Genomic DNA, 18,287 nt, shown 5'->3' with positions numbered 1-18,287 from the left:
ATTGACGTTAATGCTTTATTAAGAGATGGAGATTTTTGTATTTTGATGTAAAAAAAAAAATCATCCTGTCCTGCTCGATAAAGTTTAGTACCCTGTCCCCATTCATCAGTTTAAAGGAAATGTACCTTTTAATCTTTTCTCTCTGGTTGTATTTGTGCAGGGGTGTCAGTTGTGGCCCCTGTTGTATTGGTTTAATTTGCAATAAAACTTTGGTGTTTTGATCACCATATAGAGCATATAGAGAAGCAGTACCTGGGCTCTTGATTTTTTTTTCTTTTCTTAATTTTCATTGAAAGACATGCAAGGAGGCTGTCATTAACTGTGCAGAACAAAAGGTGGTTCATTGTTAGTCAAGTGGTCCTGATATTGAAAACTCTTTAACAGAAGATGCCACGTTTTTCCAGTTTCACATAAACTGGGGTATGGCAGACAACCTTGTTTCAATAAAACTGAAATCGCTAACCACCTCTCACCTGGAGGTTTCTCCAGGGGGACCCAGTGTGTGCAGAGCCACCCACAATTAACTGGCTGCACCATCATCTGTAGACCTTTGTATTTGCAATAACGATACACATTACTACTGAGGAAGGCATGTTATTGGGTTTTGAAGATATCCCCATCAATAATTTTGTGAAATACAAAAAATTTTTACATAACTTGATCTCTAATCTCTATATATAATCAGTATTTAGTGACATACTGTAGGAAATAAGATACAGAACCATTCTACCATTGGTGGTCATTCTAACACCAATATTCTCATTGCACTGCCTGGGAACTCAAATAGTGTGACTGCTGTAAACGCTGTGAACCGAGACCCAGTATCTTCCAAATGACTCCTTCCCACACAAAAACACTTCATATCATTTATTGGTGACATCATGAGGCTCACTCACAACTTCTCTCTCTTAGACAAGGCACTAAAACAGCCCATCTTTGCTCCCACACCTGTATTTCTCTGCATGAGTAATTTATATATTTAGATCTCACATTTTTAAATAACACCCTAAAGACAACAGGACACTTTGAAACTGTTCAGGACAGACAGAACACAGCACAGAGATGAAGGCCAAACCACTGTTTTGAAGACACAGGAATTGACACATTTAACCCCATTTGTCCACGAGACTATGGAGTTTTAACATTATCAGACCACATCTCCGGCTGCTGGGCCCCAGGCCCAGTATAACAGCAGAATTTTTTGTTTTGCATGTAGATACTCAAAACACACCTGCAGGCACCTTGAATTATTCAGAACATTTCAGTGATACAGCTGATTGCATCACACCATCTCTGTACAGTAAAAGGAAGAGCCTTAAACAATGCAAACAAAAGCAAAAACATGCTTGTTCCACATTTAGTCTTCGAAAACAAAAGCAAACACGTAAGACAGGCACAGGGCTCCATCAAAGCATCATGAATCTACAGACATTCACTGAGGTTTATTGCCTTGAAAGACAACACATTTTTACTGTTTTGAGTTCCAGGTGTTTGGTCAAACTACTAACGACTTGACGTTCTCTGAGAAGTTATATGTTCTGATAGATGGTGTGACTATTGAGGACATAACGGGAGATGGCAGGTTAAAATACTACTGATCACAGTTAAAAGAGACCACCTGTACTGCCTTGTGTATCTTGGTCTTAATACTGAATGCCAGGCTCATGTGGGCTGCTTTGGGGAGCTTCCCAAGTACCAGCAAAAGGTTACAACTGGGCCCATTATGTGTATAGGACAACATGGTGCTGGAACCTCTAATGCTGGCTTGGACTGTTGGTTTGATCACTTACTCACCCACCCACTTTAGTATTCAAGACCAAACAGGGCTGATAGAAACCTCAGAACAGTACTGGTCTTAAGTTCTGGATTGTGATTGCCTTCAAACTCCAGTGTAGAATCCAGTGGTGTTCAAAAGAATACGTAATAATAATAATAACAACGATAATTGGGCTTCTGGTCTGTTGAATGGTCTTGAGCACAGTTCACAGTAGGGGCAGTTCTTAAAAAAAAATAGGAGGGTTTGAAACCTCAGAGCGTTCCAGAAGCAATCTGCTCGGTGTTCCATCTGAGTTCTAGAATATGGTGGATTTGATGTCCCGGCTGAAAGAGGTTCCAAAGTTAAGGTCTCTGGACATGAGCTCATCCTCCACGTTCTCCAATGCCCACTTATGTTCCACAATCTCCAACGCTTCCCACTCACTCTGCAAAAAAAAACCCAAAAAAACACATACACACAGAATTGTTAGTCTCATCACTATAGTACATAGAGCAGGGAGGACTGATGGTCTAGCTAACACGATGGATATTATTTGACATCTGACCTTGAAAGCCTTGTTGGGGTCAGGTGGCATAGCCATGGCCGCTCCTGTCATCTGGTCCTGCATGACTCTTGATTGGTCAGCGGCTGGGCATACACGGCATCAGATTTAAAGTTAAATTGAGTTTCAAGTCAACTTTATCCACAAAACACCAACATACTTCAAACTATATATTCTTCCTTAACCATTCTTTCCACACAATTGTATACATATTTATGTGATGTGACTGATCAAAATGTCTACATCTGAGTATTTTAGACAGCCTACAAAACACATTACTAGACAGGCTTTCAATTCAATTAGTCTGAGAAAATATCAGTCATACCAATACAGATCAAGCAGCTGAAATAAGAGACATTTCAGCCAGGGAGCTCTAACAGGGATGATTAATGTTCTTCATCCAAATCAATAATGACCCACCTTCAAATTAATTCATCTAGGGTTCAACTCACCGTTGTCCTGTCCCAGTATCAGGCTGTACATGCTCCTCAGTCCAAACACATTCAAGAAGTACCAGGATGCTGAGCTCACCCTAGGAAATACAATACCAACAAATCACAACACAGGCCATTCACAACACTGACCTAACAGAACACAGACAATTTACAACAAGTAATCAAAATGAGCAAAAACTCTGATTAGAAATCTTCATTCCACATGATGACTCTCAAAATCTGAAAACACCTCATGAGTCTCTAACTGATGTAAAGTCACATTTTACTGATACCAGTAAGCTATTTGGACAGAGAACCAAACTTGTACACAGTGGTTGGTAAGTTATAAGCAAGTCAGGCACATTGTTGCACGTGTTTATTTACTTAACCTAGTTATCATATGTAAGCATTGGATCTAAAATATGTGCTATCACTTAATAACTACTAAATACCATTATGGACAGTGTAAATACCATGATGGCTACCTCGCGTATCCTGTGCACGTCCTCAGAAATTAACGCTACGCGTCCACAAGATGCAATACGCACATGAACGGTAGGGGCAGTATGAGGAGTCTGCAATTACCCGCATCTGTACGGTGTGTCATTGCCACTGCAGTGACAAATATGTGTGTCAGAATAGCTGGTGTGAGATCAGTACCATTTTAGAAGTTGACATGGAAGCCTGCAAAAATAAATGGAAACAAGTCTATTTTTGTGTGTTTCTCTCATGGATCTAATTTCTATCTTTTTTTGGTTCGATTATTTGTATTGTGTTATATTGCATTGAAGAAGGTTCATTCCCTGAGAAACTCATGTTTGCAAAATGTTTTGTTTGAAAAAATGTTTTTCAATAAAGTTAAAACGAAAATAAGACTCTGAGACCATTACGTCCGTGCACGGCGAAAAATGTTGGGGAAACAGTGGGGACGGTGGTGCCAATGATGTGTTTTGTCTATTTATAGCCTTGGTTTTCTAGTGCGCCCTCTTGTGGAATCCTCCAGTAACATGCAAAATACATAGGCTAGTATGTGTACAATTCCATTCACGACGCAGCCGGTCTATGCGACCACTTGGTTAAAAATCTAGTGTATCTCTGGCTTAAGGTGTATACAGCTCCCTACCATGACGCATCCAGGCTGAGCAGTTCTATTCCTCTCTGCAACATGGGTTTGAATCTCAGGGTCAGAGGGAATGGCACCTTGGCTGGAAAAGAAAAATCAAAACAATCATTAACAAACACAAGCCTGTGAGAGAAGTTTGATAAAGGGATTTTTTTTATATTCAGTTTCACAAGACCAGGACAGACAAATATAAACAGACCAGAACTTAAAAGGTCACAGTTTTGCATTACAATGTGGACAAGGCTGTCACAGAGTAATAAAAATTTGATTTGAATGCTAAAACTGATGAAAGCTATTTCCCATTCATGGCAGTTTTTTCCAGGTGTTTTAGACAGTTTCCTGTATAAGGCGCCTTGCAGATTCTGTGGCCTAGTCAAGCTAATTATATGGTTGCGCAAACCTGTGATAATCCAATGGATACTTGCTATAAACCAGAGTTTTAGATTTTCATTTCACATCCATTTTCAGAATCACTATTCCTTGTGTAACCAAAAAGGAAAAAGAGTGATTTAATGGAGTTTCATTCCAGGCTCCAAGAAATTATTTGAGAGGATGGGAAGAGGTATGGTATCAACTGCATATCCTCACAGAATCCTGAATCTCAACTTAACCCCCAAATGGCTCCCAAATACTGAAACTGTTAAAATACATACAAACAATTTCTACAAAACTTTTATTATTCAGTTACAGAATGAAAATAGGCTATATCATAAACTTAGCGGTGCCAAAGAGCAGAGTTCAAATGGGAGCCCTACAGTACAAAATAGATTGGTCAGTGTCCCTTTAATGATTATGTGATTGATGGCAGGAGAACACACTAATGACAAATCCGGAGAAGGCCCAGTTGATCCAACCACCAATCAGAATCATGGGGAGAACGTTGGTCAGGTTGCCCTTCATCATGTCTGTCAGCATACTAGTATCTGGAACACACACACCAAATACATAAATAGCATGAGAAAACCTAGACCTCTTCTGATGTAGTAAGATCCAACAGACAGAAATATGGACACATACCCACACACCCAACCATACCCACACACCTGTCATAGGGTTCTTGGGGATCACCTTCCTCTTAACCTTCTTGAAGAAGCCAGTCTCTACGTTGTTGAAGTAGTGCTTCCTCATGGCAAAAGACTACAACATCCAAAACATCAACTTCGATGATGACAATTCAACATCAATCAGAATCAGAAATACTTTATTCTTCCCCGAGGGGAAATTGGATAATAGGATAGACATAGACAAGACATATGATGGCTAATATTTCAGCATCTTTTTTATCACACAGAACAACAGGGATAGGTATTATTAAGATTTTAACGGTACTACTACTCCAACTGATACTGCTTATTGATCTGGTACTTTAACGGTATTCTTATTGGTTCTTTTAGGGGTTTTTTTTTAAGAGAAAAAATGAAACAAATTAAGAAAAGAATTAAAATTGCTTTATTTTCTAATTTCTGAACAGAGCGTTACTTTTAATCATTAACCATGTTTGTATAATTTAGTTAAATTTGTGTGGGGTTCTGCTAACATTTATAACATACCTGAGGTGGATTGGGCAACGACAGATGAACTATGAGCTAGGCGGTCAAAAATTGTGTATTTCTCCACCTGTATTTGATGCATTTTTGCTAGATGTTTCAAAAGATTGCTTGTGTTTCTGCCCTTACATGCAAGACTTGTTGCACTTGTGGCAACGAGCACTGTCAGCACTGAATCTAGTGAAATATAACCAAACTTTTGACCACTGAGTTCTCTCCGCAATTGACACTAAGAGCAGGCCCTGTGGGTCCGTATGCGCGCGTGTGTGTGTGTGTGTGTGTGTGTGTGTGTGTGTGTGTGTGTGTGTGTGTGTGTGTGTGTGTGTGTGTGTGTGTGTGTGTGTGAGGCAGGGAGAGCTGGCCCCACCCCTCGGCTCGCACAAACAACAGGCTCCGAGAGAGAGATCTCTCTTCTGGATTGGGAATAGCGAAAATAAATCATTAACAAATGTCTTAATATTACTGCAAATCAGAAACGGTGTTGGTGAGAAAAAAATTCCACGATAATGTTTATTCAGCCTAAATAAATAGGACATTTATTTTCTTAAATTTTTCCAGTACCGATAGCAGAACCATTAGTGTCGGAGCTTATCAATACTACAGTCTGTTGGTGGCATGGCTCAGGAGGTAGAGCGAGTTGTCTCGTAATCAGAAGGTCACTGGTTTGATCCATGGCTCCTCCAGCGAGCATGTCGAAGTGTCCTTGAGCAAGACACTGAATCCCTAACTGCTCCTTGCATGGCAGCCTCCACCATCAGTGTATGAATGAGTGTGTGAATGGGTGAATGTGAAGCGTACATTGTAAAGCGTTTTGAGTGGTTGGTAGACTAGAAAAGCGCTATATAAAATGCAGTCTATTTACCGTTTAATAATTTAACACTGGCGCCTGTTTAATAACAGGTTTCGGTACCCAGCCCTACAGAACAAATTGCAAAGAAAAGCGATACCTTTGATCATTTATGGCTGCTGTATCAAGTATTATCTAATTTATATTTTAATAATTATGATTGGGAGTGTAGCTGCTTTATTTATTCACTGAATGCTTAAAATTTGAATGAAGTAGTTTAACATTGAGAGAGAAAGAGAAGAGAAGGTGGGGGGGGGGGGGCAACATGTTAAGGTGATCCATTAGGATCAAACCAGTGGTGGAGAGAGTACATGGTATGCGCTGTCAGGTGGTTCTACTCTAAGATCTCAAAGTAACGAGTTAGAAGTAAACCAGCATACCTGTCTGGGGATGTACTTTCCATTCTCTCTGAGGATGCGGCTTCGCAGGAGGACCTGACTGGAGACAGAAAAGAATGAAAGAAAAAGAATAAGGGAAGAATCAAAGAAAAACTTAAAATAAAAACAAAACTCAACAACACCTTGAAAAAAAAAGAAGCAAACCTTAAGAGTATCAGAATTATTTTAATTTTTACATTGCTCTGGAAAAGCATTCATGCAATGGTTTTAACACTTTTTGTGTAAAAGCACTAATGTGGTCCCGATAAACGGCATCATGTGCATTTCCTTTCCTCCACCCCACCTGTCAGACACCTGCTCCAGGTCCACTTTTTTGTCGGTGTGGAGCAGCTGGGTGACGTAGTGACGAAGGACACCAACGAAGAAGGTGATGAAGACGATGGGCAGGACCACCCACAACCGAATACTGGAGTCTAGTAAGAGCTCTGGACCTGCCATGGCTCCCACCTCAAACAAATAGATAAACACGGACCAAGGGGGAGTTTCTAAGGCCAAGGACAGGAGACAGGAGAGAGGGAATAGAAAATTACGATGATAGCACTAAATGTGTTAGAATCATCAATAATATAAAACTCAGGCAGAATTACTGTATTGCCTGAGATACAGGACCAAGAGCAAGATGTGACATGGAAAAACAAGAGTCTTCATGACAAAACTGCAGAGATATTTGGGAATTCGCAAAACAAGGCAAACGTATCTCCAGTAACATGCGGATGTAAGACCTCTTGTAGGTCAAATTAAGACAGCTTCATTTATCTTAAAGGTGGCATGACCAAGGCATCTAATGGAAGTGCAGGTTGGAAGAACAGAATATAAATGGCAAAAAAATATTTCAATAAAGTGGTAATTCAAGGATGTGAACGGTTAATACATGAGAATACAGCGCACACTAAGCTAAAGATAACGGTGCATATTAATTTGACTTCAGACAACTTGGGTTTGATCAAATTACTTAAAGAACGGACTAAACCAGGGCACTCTGAGCACCTGGTTGTTTCTAAACAACGGTTTTTAGTGCCGTTCGTTACAAATTCTAACTCAATAAATCTGGTTTCAATTTCTTTTCTTTTTTTTTTTGCTAAAAGAAATCATTGTGCTGAAAAAGCAACCCGTGTTAGTGGTTTGCTCACTCCAAAGTCAGAAAGTTGGCTAACACGGCTAGCCGGCTAACTTCCCTTGCCACCTTTCAGCTACATGTGTACGGGTTATGACATTTAACGAGGGTGGCTGTTACCGCTGCCTTGCTAGACACACTCCGGAAGAAATCATCGTTGCTAATATATCTGAATCTGAACAAGACTTACGGCATTTGTTAAGTTTGTGGATCAGCGACAGACACGTTCGACTGATAGCGAAAAGTTGCATCAAAGATGAAACAACTTCCGGTTTTCTGGAGCAAGGTGGAACACGTGACAGGCCGGCCGACAGCACCGTGGCAGAGGAGGTCGTTGTTTTACCTGCAGGCGTCCATAAACGAAGAAACTGATCTGTTGGAGAGGTTTTATTCGATCACAGAAAAAAAAGCCTCTCCAGCCTTAAAGTGCTTTAAGATAACCGAGAATAGGTCGATCTATCTCAACTTGCGATGCACTTTTATTTTCATTTTGATTTGAGCGAACAGTTTAATAAATTCGATTAGAATTGTTTTATATATGGCTTATTTACCCCCTAGTGAAGATTAACCAGAAATGTTAACTTAAATGTTAACTTAAAATAACATGACACTGCCTAATAGATGGCCCAAATACATATATTCAAGTTAAAATGAATGGAGTGATGGGGCCAGGTGTGCAGACTGGACTAAAACACTACTGGTGGACAGTGACACCAGCTGGTCGCATTAGGAACAGCTGCTTATAGATCGTGGGAGGGAGAACGCTCTGCTAAAGATGGATCATCACAGGCACATCTGTCGTTTCCATGGCAATCTAAAAGAGGTTCTGTGGCTTTTCTTTTGGCATTGACATGTGCAAAGAAGACCTCACACACACTGATGTTTTTGAGTTGATCATTTACTAATGAGAATATCCGTCTGAACTGTGCACCTGCTTTATTCAAGTCTGCTAAACCAGATGCTGTGTGGGTCTCTAACTGTTAGTGCACAGTGGTTTTTGAATAGCAGCCTGTTGTCCAGACTGATGTTGGGAACAAATCAGTATGTAAGCCTATAGGGGTGGATGCAGTGTAGATGTCGTGTAGGCCTGTGTGGTTGATTACTGTGAAGAGTGACTGTGGAGGAGGTGATTATGGTATGCTAAAAAGACCTCTAAAATGTGTCATCATTTATTACAGGAGTCTGGATCCAACAATTTGAAAAACGCCCAAGGGTGTAAAAAGAATGCCTCAAACTACATTGAACGCAATAATTTGAGTATTTTGCATGAACATATGCTGAAATTATGCATTTCCTTATCTTTTGAGCTGGACTCCAGTGGGTTTTGAAATTGCAACAAATAAAGTTATATATACACTACCGTTCAAAAGTTTGGGGTCACCCAAACAATTTTGTGTTTTCCATGAAAAGTCACACTTATTCACCACCATATGTTGTGAAATGAATAGAAAATAGAGTCAAGACATTGACAAGGTTAGAAATAATGATTTGTATTTGAAATAAGATTTTTTTTACATCAAACTTTGCTTTCGTCAAAGAATCCTCCATTTGCAGCAATTACAGCATTGCAGACCTTTGGCTTTCTAGCTGTTAATTTGTTGAGGTAATCTGGAGAAATTGCACCCCACGCTTCCAGAAGCAGCTCCCACAAGTTGGATTGGTTGGATGGGCACTTCTTGCGTACCATACGGTCAAGCTGCTCCCACAACAGCTCAATGGGGTTCAGATCTGGTGACTGCGCTGGCCACTCCATTACCGATAGAATACCAGCTGCCTGCTTCTGCTCTAAATAGTTCTTGCACAATTTGGAGGTGTGTTTAGGGTCATTGTCCTGTTGTAGGATGAAATTGGCTCCAATCAAGCGCTGTCCACTGGGTATGGCATGGCGTTGCAAAATGGAGTGATAGCCTTCCTTATTCAGAATCCCTTTTACCCTGTACAAATCTCCCACCTTACCAGCACCAAAGCAACCCCAGACCATCACATTACCTCCACCATGCTTAACAGATGGCGTCAGGCATTCTTCCAGCATCTTTTCATTTGTTCTGCGTCTCACAAACGTTCTTCTTTGTGATCCAAACACCTCAAACTTGGATTCATCCGTCCACAACACTTTTTTCCAGTCTTCCTCTGTCCAATGTCTGTGTTCTTTTGCCCATCTTAATCTTTTTCTTTTATTGGTCAGTCTCAGATATGGCTTTTTCTTTGCCACTCTGCCCTGAAGCCCAGAATCCCGCAGCCGCCTCTTCACTCTAGATGTTGACACTGGTGTTTTGCGGGTACTATTTAATGAAGATGCCAGTTGGGGACCTGTGAGGCGTCTGTTTCTCAAACTAGAGACTCTAATGTACTTATCTTCTTGCTCAGTTGTGCAACGCGGCCTCCCACTTCTTTTTCTACTCTGGTTAGAGCCTGTTTGTGCTGTCCTCTGAAGGGAGTAGTACACACCGGTGTAGGAAATCTTCAATTTCTTAGCAATTTCTCGCATGGAATAGCCTTCATTTCTAAGAACAAGAATAGACTGTCGAGTTTCAGATGAAAGTTCTCTTTTTCTGGCCATTTTGAGCGTTTAATTGACCCCACAAATGTGATGCTCCAGAAACTCAATCTGCTCAAAGGAAGGTCAGTTTTGTAGCTTCTGTAACGAGCTAAACTGTTTTCAGATGTGTGAACATGATTGCACAAGGGTTTTCTAATCATCAATTAGCCTTCTGAGCCAATGAGCAAACACATTGTACCATTAGAACACTGGAGTGATAGTTGCTTGAAATGGGCCTCTATACACCTATGTAGATATTGCACCAAAAACCAGACATTTGCAGCTAGAATAGTCATTTACCACATTAGCAATGTATAGAGTGTATTTCTTTAAAGTTAAGACTAGTTTAAAGTTATCTTCATTGAAAAGTACAGTGCTTTTCCTTCAAAAATATGGACATTTCAATGTGATCCCAAACTTTTGAACGGTAGTGTATATATATATATATATATATATATATATATATATATATATATATATGCTGTTTCTGTGAATGTTCATGCAGACTGCCTCCATTGTTGTCCACCTACCTACGCTGTGTGCTATTTTGGCAGTATGAATTACGGACATGATATCTTTTACTAAAGATAAGAGAAGATGCATTTAAGAAGGCTATTGTCCTAGTTTTCGACAAATTGGTATAATTACTGTATGTCTGTGAAACACATCTTTTCCCCAGAGGTTGTTCGGTTTCATCTTCTGCCGCTAATTAAACAAGCTGTTTGGACGGGGGGGTTGGTAACTTAAGAAACTACTTTGATTGGCTGGCCATATTTCAGGCCCCGCCCCTTTTCTGTGTCAGAACCAATGACTGCCCAACCAGAGGCCACCTTGCTCTCGGCATGGGCGGCCTTATGCAAAATGTGGGTTGAACATCAGTGACGTCACTCTGAGGGGCAATCTGAATTGCTCGTTCCTATCCAGCGCTATTATAGAGCTGGTGGAAGGAACAGAGATGGTTATGTGCTGTGAAAGCATGAAAATGGTTCCCCTCACTGACCGTAAAATCCACATTAAGACTAGACGAAACTTGTTTTCCATACCCTCCCTACACTTTAAGCGGGGAGAAAACCACTTTGTATCTGGGCGCGGAGAGAAATGTGCTTTTTTTGTAGGCCAAATTACAGGCTTGATCAGATCTAGCTTAGAGGGGAAAGATTGATTTTTCAGAGGTATGCTTACACAACATCTGCGCTATGGCTTGACCCTGACTCGGTGGAAGAAGAGATGCTGTGTCCCTGCAGGACCTTTCTGGCTAAATAAATAAAGAATTAGCGTGACTGTTTAAATATAGCAAATTGCTGAAGCACGTGATTGCCCAACCATGTGCAGTCTCTACTTATTCATCTTATCCTAAGAACAGTGATTGGCCAAGGGAATCCAGGAGTCCCATCCACTTCTCAATAAAGTAAACCAAACAAACGGATGAAAACAGACGGATGCGGATGTGCTTGCACAGGACTCAAACTGACGTCAGCGGTTCAGAGGTCTGTTTACTGTGTGGCCTTGAGGGGAAACAAACTAATGAACAAATTAAAAGCAAACAGGATACATATTCCCAACTACATCAACAGATCTTTATATCTTAGGAGCAATAAATATTTCCACTTTTTCCATATCTCTGCAATTTCAAAAACAAGGTACAAGTAATATATATTTATATACATGGCTAAAATTTTTCCATACATTATTTTTAAAATAATATTGTCTCTGTTGACACATATTGACACTGTACTGGTACAATTTTACAAGGACTATTCCAGTCTGTCTTCTCTACATTATAAACAAGAGGTTGCCCTCATAAAGCAGTCCGGAGCCCTGCCCAACCCCCTTATTTAGATACACACAACATATTCTGCTCTTACATGGAAGCAGAAACACAACATTACATTTTTAACTTCAATATGAAACCAGATCTGATATGTTCTTTATTTTCTCTGTTGACCCTGCAATGGACAGACCAGATCCGCTCCTCTTCAGGGTTAAAAATCTGATGTTGGGTTACCAGTGTAAACCCAGCCATGGATTATACGTATAGTCCATCGTGAAGACAAGTGAGTACTCATAAGTGTTGGTATTTTCCATATATATAACCATGGTTATGTACATTCATGTTTATAATACAGTTTCATTCAGTGCAGACACTGTAATAATACCACATGCAAACCGATACTCACAGCCCGGCGTTCAAAAATAGCTTTAAAGTGTAGTTTGTGAATGTGAACACACCAGCGGGGGGCGCATAGATTAGCTTACCATGTGGGTAAAAGGGTTTTGCTTGGGGTTTCAAAACGTGTTTTTTGTTTTGTGTTCTGAGTCAGATTAGAGATGTGTAGACAGGAGCAGTGCCGCTGCTCAGGAGGAGGTGGGGAGAAGGTCATATGAAGGGGCCCTTAAGATGGAGGGAGCCTCAGTGAGGCAGCGTGGTACTGTACTCAGACTCCTTTGGGTGGGGGAACCTTATCAGGCGGCCCAGAATCTGTATAAGCCCCTAAACATATACGGTGAGGATATATTTGGATTAGGGGTGCATGTGAGACGTCCCCTCCCTTGGTATCAGAGGAGGTATGATTTGTGATATAAGATTAGCTCTGTGTGTGTGTCTGTGTGTGTGTGTGTGTGTGTACTCGTTTTTCTTACCCAATAGGGCCCAAATGGCCTCTTTAGGATGGAAAAACCAGAAACCACCTACCCTGTGAGGCCATTTCACTGGGCCCCACAAGGAAAAGGGTCTATTGTAGGGTTAGGGCTTGGTTTTAGGGCTAAGGTTAGAATTAGGGTTAGGTTAAGCGTTAAGGTTAGGCGTGTAGTTTGTTTGGTTTAGGTTAAGGGTTAAGGAGGTTAGTGAATGCAAGTCAATGAGGGGGCCCCACAAGGGGTGTGTGTGTGTGTGTGTGTGTGTGTGTGTGTGTGTGTGTGTGTGTGTGTGTGTGTGTGTGTGTGTGTGTGTGTGTGTAAAGGGGGGAGGGAGATTTGGGGTTCATGGGGACTTAAAGAGGCACTAAAAGGACCTCAATCCCCTCTGTGTGCAACACCACAAAACATAATCATTAAACAAAACGACTTTTAAACAACTTTACTGAGTCAATGATTGCGATTCAGAGGTGTGTGTGTGTGTGCGCGCGCGCGTGCGTGCAAGCATGCGTGGGAAAGTCTATTCATCATTTCAGTATTAAAAAAATATCAGAACAAGTTGTTTGTTAGTCGACCGAAAAGTCTCATTTTCGTAGTAAACATTAAAAATAAGAGATTTTAGTATTTCCAGTTCACATCCAAAATGCAATAATAAAAATCAAATTATTCTCACACTCGAGCACGTAACAAAAGAAAGGAAAGTGCAAAAAACGATACGAAAACAGCCGAAAGAGCACGTTAAAATGTTAGCAGAAGCCGTCACACAACAATAGCAACAACAACGTCACGCTGGGAAACGCAGCGGGTTCACAGGGACCCTTGAAGTGTCTTCGGAAGGCAGCCAAGCCGGACGCAGCCGGCAGGCACCCTGATGGTACTTCCACCCACCTCTAACACACAGTTTCCTCAAGCACTGGGGGACCCTGAGGTGCCCGTTAGCACCCTTTGGGCATCAGAGGAACCCAAACCTCGGTAAAACCCCTTTGTTTTTTTTAGTGTACCTTTTGTTAATCCAAGCAACGCTGACCTCAGATCAGTGCTTCTCGGCCCCATCAAAAATAGAGAATATACTGTACAATTAATATGCTATCTACACTCGGAGCGGAACAGCGGAACGAAATGTGTTGGTTAAGTTTGCGTTCGGAATAACCGCCGGCGGGGTACCGGTACATGCCCGGATGTGCCCTGTTCAGTGACGTACCGTCTAGCACGCGGGCGCCACTCTTTAAACGGTTAACAGCGCTTCTAGTGGGTGAGTACATAGAGGCAGTGGCTGGTGACTTTTGAGATGTACTTTTCCTCCTTTCCTCCGGAGAGTAGCGGCGTGGCAAGTGTTGTACTAATATGAAACAAGTGAAGATGATGTAGTTTTGGGGCGCCTGGGTGGCGTGGCGTCTACTCTTTTGCCTACCTACACGGGGGCTCGCCGGATCGAGTCCCTGCGTTACTTCCGGCTTGCGGGTGGGAAGCCGGATGTGGGCGTGCGTCCTGGTCGCTGCACTAGCGCCTCCTCTGGTCAGTCGGGGGGCCTGTTCGGGGGGAGGTGCGGGGAATAGCATGATCCTCCCACGCGTCACGTCCCCCTGGTGAAACTCCTCACTGTCAGGTGAAAAGAAGCGGCTGGAGACTCCACAGGTATCGGAGGAGGCATGTGGTAGTCTGCAGCCCTCCCCGGATCGGCAGAGGGGGTGGAGCAGCGACCGGGACGGCTCGGAAGAGTGGGGTGATTGGTCAAGTACAATGGGGGGGGGGGGGGGACTAAGTAGTTTTGATGTTCTCCCTCCGGGCTGTGTGCAAATAATTCATGTCCTGCATCCCAGCCCAGTAGATGTGTCTGTGTCTCCTGCTCCTCATGTGAGGATGCCCACTGACACGGGACACGTCCCGGTTCATCACATGGAGGACCAACGGAGGGAGAAGGACACAACGTGATTGTTTCTATGTGACCTTTAGCGAAGTTCACAAGACAGACCAGTAAATCCATCTGTCCGTTTATCAAATCCAGCGTGTGACTACGTGTTTGGAGGTGGACGATGAACGTTATCGGTCTCCAGATTTCCTCGTGATCGCGTCATGAAGAACGCAACCTTCTCTCAAAGCCTCTTTCTCGAGCTTTATTTCCTCGTGCAGAGTCGACTGTCTTTCATTTTACAATCTTTTGCCTCGTTGTAACGTGAAATTACAATTATAAGCTTCCATCTGCCTCCGGGCTGGGGGTGTGGGGGGTGGGATTTGAATAACAAGTTTAAATAGAGCAAAACTAATTCTTCCTGGGCAGGAAATTAACACCTGCTAAATAGGAGCACATTTCAGCTGCCGAGGCTTCCGCTTCAGCAGGGACCTGATGTCATACAGAGATCCCGTTCTCGTTTAAAAAGGTGCCCAAAGCGTTAATTCCCTGGCTGTAATGAAACTCGACATTAATAATTTTCTCACCTTATTACGGAACATCATAGAAGAAATGTGAACAAATGCTTCAGTTTTGGACCGAATTAGCAGGAAGTTGGAAACGATACACCCCACAAACTGAGCTTCAGGTCAAATGGAGGCTAAAATATCCAGCGCTGCAAAACTTCAACGATGACAATATGGTGGAAATATCTTCAGCATATTTTCATTATTGGAGTGGAGTCAGACGGAGCCTCGATATTCTGACACCATTAACATGTCAGCGGGCCTCATGCAAGAACGTTGTCCCTTAAATTTCTTCTGACAATAGAGAAGTCAATGTTGGATTTATAAAATGTTCTTAACCATCCAAATCTGTCCCTGCATAATGAATGATGAATGCAATTTATCTTATTTGTAAATTTAGTGTGCACGGTGACGCTTCAGGTAGCATTTAGTGCCTCAGACACATCATGTAAGGACAGATCATTGTTAATGCCATGTGCAAAAACAGAATAAAATGATTTGCAGGGAGCTGAACAGCTGATTGGACCTTATCTCCGCAAAGGAAATAACCTAAAAGAAGGATTGTAAACTTCCATCCATTATCCAAGCTGCTCATCCTGATTAGGGTCACGGGGATGCTGGAGCCTGTCCCAGCAGTTATTGGGCAGCAGGCAGGGAGACACCCTGGACAGGACACCAGGCCGTCACAGCCCCCCCAACACACACACACACACACACACACACACACACACACACACACACACACACACACACACACACACATTCATACCTAGGGACAATTTAGTACGGCCAATTCACCTGACCTACATGTCTTTGGACTGTGGGAGGAAACCAGAGCACCCGGAAGAAAACCACACAGACATGGGGAGAACATGCAAACTCCACACAGAGGATGACTTGGGATGACCCCCCCAAAGGTTGCACAACCCTGGGGTTCGAACCCAGGACCTTCTTGCTGTGAGACGACCGTGCTAACCACTGCGCCACTGTGCCGCCAAAAATTGCTAACTTTATTTTCAAAATACAGTGTATCCTAAAATAATCTGTACATGATTAAGCAGAATGTATAATCATTTGGCCCTAAATATATTTTACTATATTCTCCGATATTAAAACGGTCTTTCTGAGAGGCGGTCTAATGATTTATGGACTTCTCCATCTCCGAAAGATGGGGCTGACCAATGGGACAGTTGTGTGTATTCACATAAGACAGGTCTGCACTGATCTTAATTTTGGACTGCGCCAAGAAACAAATCCAAAATAAGAGAAAATTGATGAGCCATGAGATTTCTCAAATACTTCATGCGCACAATTCACATATGGATGTGTGTATAAGAACGGTTGTTGCATGAGGCCCAGTCTGTTTGGCTTTGCAGAAGGCCTGTCAGCCTGGAAACTCTAGTTCCCTGCCCTCGGATAAGGCACGTCAGCAACATGGGAGACTTCCTTCCCCGAATTACACCCTGTATGGCACCCCTCAGTGTAATCTCATTCACTGGCAATATAGAGGGCCATGAACACATAGTATTTCATCTATGATGCCAATTACAGTCAGAGAAGCAATTCCTCTCTGACATATAATGGCTCATATTCTACTTAAAATAGATACTGGGTAATTTGAGGAGTGATGGGAGTCGGCATTTACCCAATTTGTACAAATGATCAAAACATGGAAAACACATTTAAGGGAAGAAGTAAAGTCAAAGATAATTTCAACTCCGGATCAATCTCTTCTTTTTCAGTCACCCCGCATCCGGTCAGTGTATTCAGTAGTTTAAAAACAATCTGATGCTTTGATCGAGAAACCAATAGTGTGTGACAGTTAAAATCACCGGCTATTGAATGTTTGTTCAGATTCCCAATATAAAAATTGCAAAACACGTCTTTTATATGATCAATTATGAACTTTGCAAAATGCTTGTCTTCCACATAAAAGTCAATCTCTTCTATAACCTTTACAACCCCAGATATGATTCTGATGGCCCAATAATTCTAGATTAAGGTTTTAAATCTGAATATATCTCTCAAGACACAATTACACCCACTTTTTTTCTTCTAATTTGTCATGCATACCTGTCTAAGACACAGAAACTGCACCGTATGAATGCAAACAACTTCTGGCTTCAGTATCATAACAATAGCTTGTGCCTTCTAATTTGCCAACAATCATAACAATGATGCAAGTGCTGTCTGAGTCACAAAAGCACTTGACAAGGTGGTGCAAAACCAGTGAGATGTTTGGATACCGAAAAAGGACTTCCCAGCTCATAGGCTTCTCATAGAAACCTAAACGGACCCTCAAAGGACACCATAGTTAAGTAGTAGTAGCTTAGAGATAACCGTTAAAGTCTCAGGCACTGTTCCCCCTCATATCTGGTCCTTGAACCAAATCCATCACAATGATATACTATACAGTGTCATCTTTACAATGCCACTGCTCACTCACAATGCACCACAGCAGTACATGAGTCTTTTCCTCAACAGCTACATACAGTCAAGTACAAGGACTTCAAACATGTCTTCTAGGTCTTCTGTCGGTGGGTAAATCCTCCACCTAAGAGTCTGAGAGAGAAAAGAGTTTATTCCAAGTTCTGTATGATTTGAAACACTGTCATTTGTGTTTCTGGACATGTTTTGCACAAGTAGGGTTTACACCCCTGTAAACTAAAAAACAAACAAACAACGTCTTTCAGTATGCTTTACAGTCTACCTACGGGGGAAGTGGATGTGAAAATAGCATAGACTGAGCAGATTCCTCCTGCCCACTCTCCCTCCTCTCCTCCTCACCAAGCGGCCATTTTGATACACCTGCATTTGCCCCCCTCTCTTCCTCACCCTCCTGCTCTTTCTGACAAGCTGCCCGCGGTGGTGGGAAGCAGGATAGTGGAGCAGTGCCTTCGGCCAGGGCCTGGGCCTCC

At 42.1% G+C, this 18,287-nt stretch overlaps 1 protein-coding gene across 1 annotated transcript; it reads right to left on the bottom strand.

Annotated features, from left to right (window-relative positions):
• Window positions 1-860: 860 nt before the first annotated feature.
• Window positions 861-8,020, bottom strand: LOC130107364 (ER membrane protein complex subunit 3-like). Its single transcript, XM_056273920.1, has 9 exons — window positions 7,972-8,020; window positions 6,951-7,152; window positions 6,650-6,707; window positions 4,919-5,012; window positions 4,694-4,798; window positions 3,876-3,957; window positions 2,771-2,850; window positions 2,322-2,404; window positions 861-2,201 (listed from the first exon to the last, which is right to left on the bottom strand). The coding sequence occupies exons 2-9, from the start codon at window positions 7,103-7,105 to the stop codon at window positions 2,073-2,075; spliced, it is 786 nt and encodes a 261-aa protein (XP_056129895.1). The 5' UTR covers window positions 7,106-7,152; window positions 7,972-8,020; the 3' UTR covers window positions 861-2,072.
• Window positions 8,021-18,287: the final 10,267 nt, after the last annotated feature.

Source organism: Lampris incognitus, chromosome 2, assembly GCF_029633865.1.
Source record: "Lampris incognitus isolate fLamInc1 chromosome 2, fLamInc1.hap2, whole genome shotgun sequence".
NCBI classification, from domain to species: Eukaryota; Metazoa; Chordata; class Actinopteri; order Lampriformes; family Lampridae; genus Lampris; species Lampris incognitus.
Note: the sequence above shows the minus strand (reverse complement) of the source record. Positions and strands in the feature narration are given on the sequence as shown.

Excerpts from the sequence above, each read along its gene's own strand:
- LOC130107364 (XM_056273920.1), bottom strand. The coding sequence starts at position 7,105 with ATGGCAGGTCCAGAGCTCTTACTAGACTCCAGTATTCGGTTGTGGGTG. Across the intron at positions 5,013-6,649 it reads GAAAGTACATCCCCAGACAG|TCTTTTGCCATGAGGAAGCA; the intron begins GTATGCTGGTTT and ends TGGATGTTGTAG. Across the intron at positions 2,405-2,770 it reads GATACTGGGACAGGACAACG|CCGCTGACCAATCAAGAGTC; the intron begins GTGAGTTGAACC and ends GTGTATGCCCAG.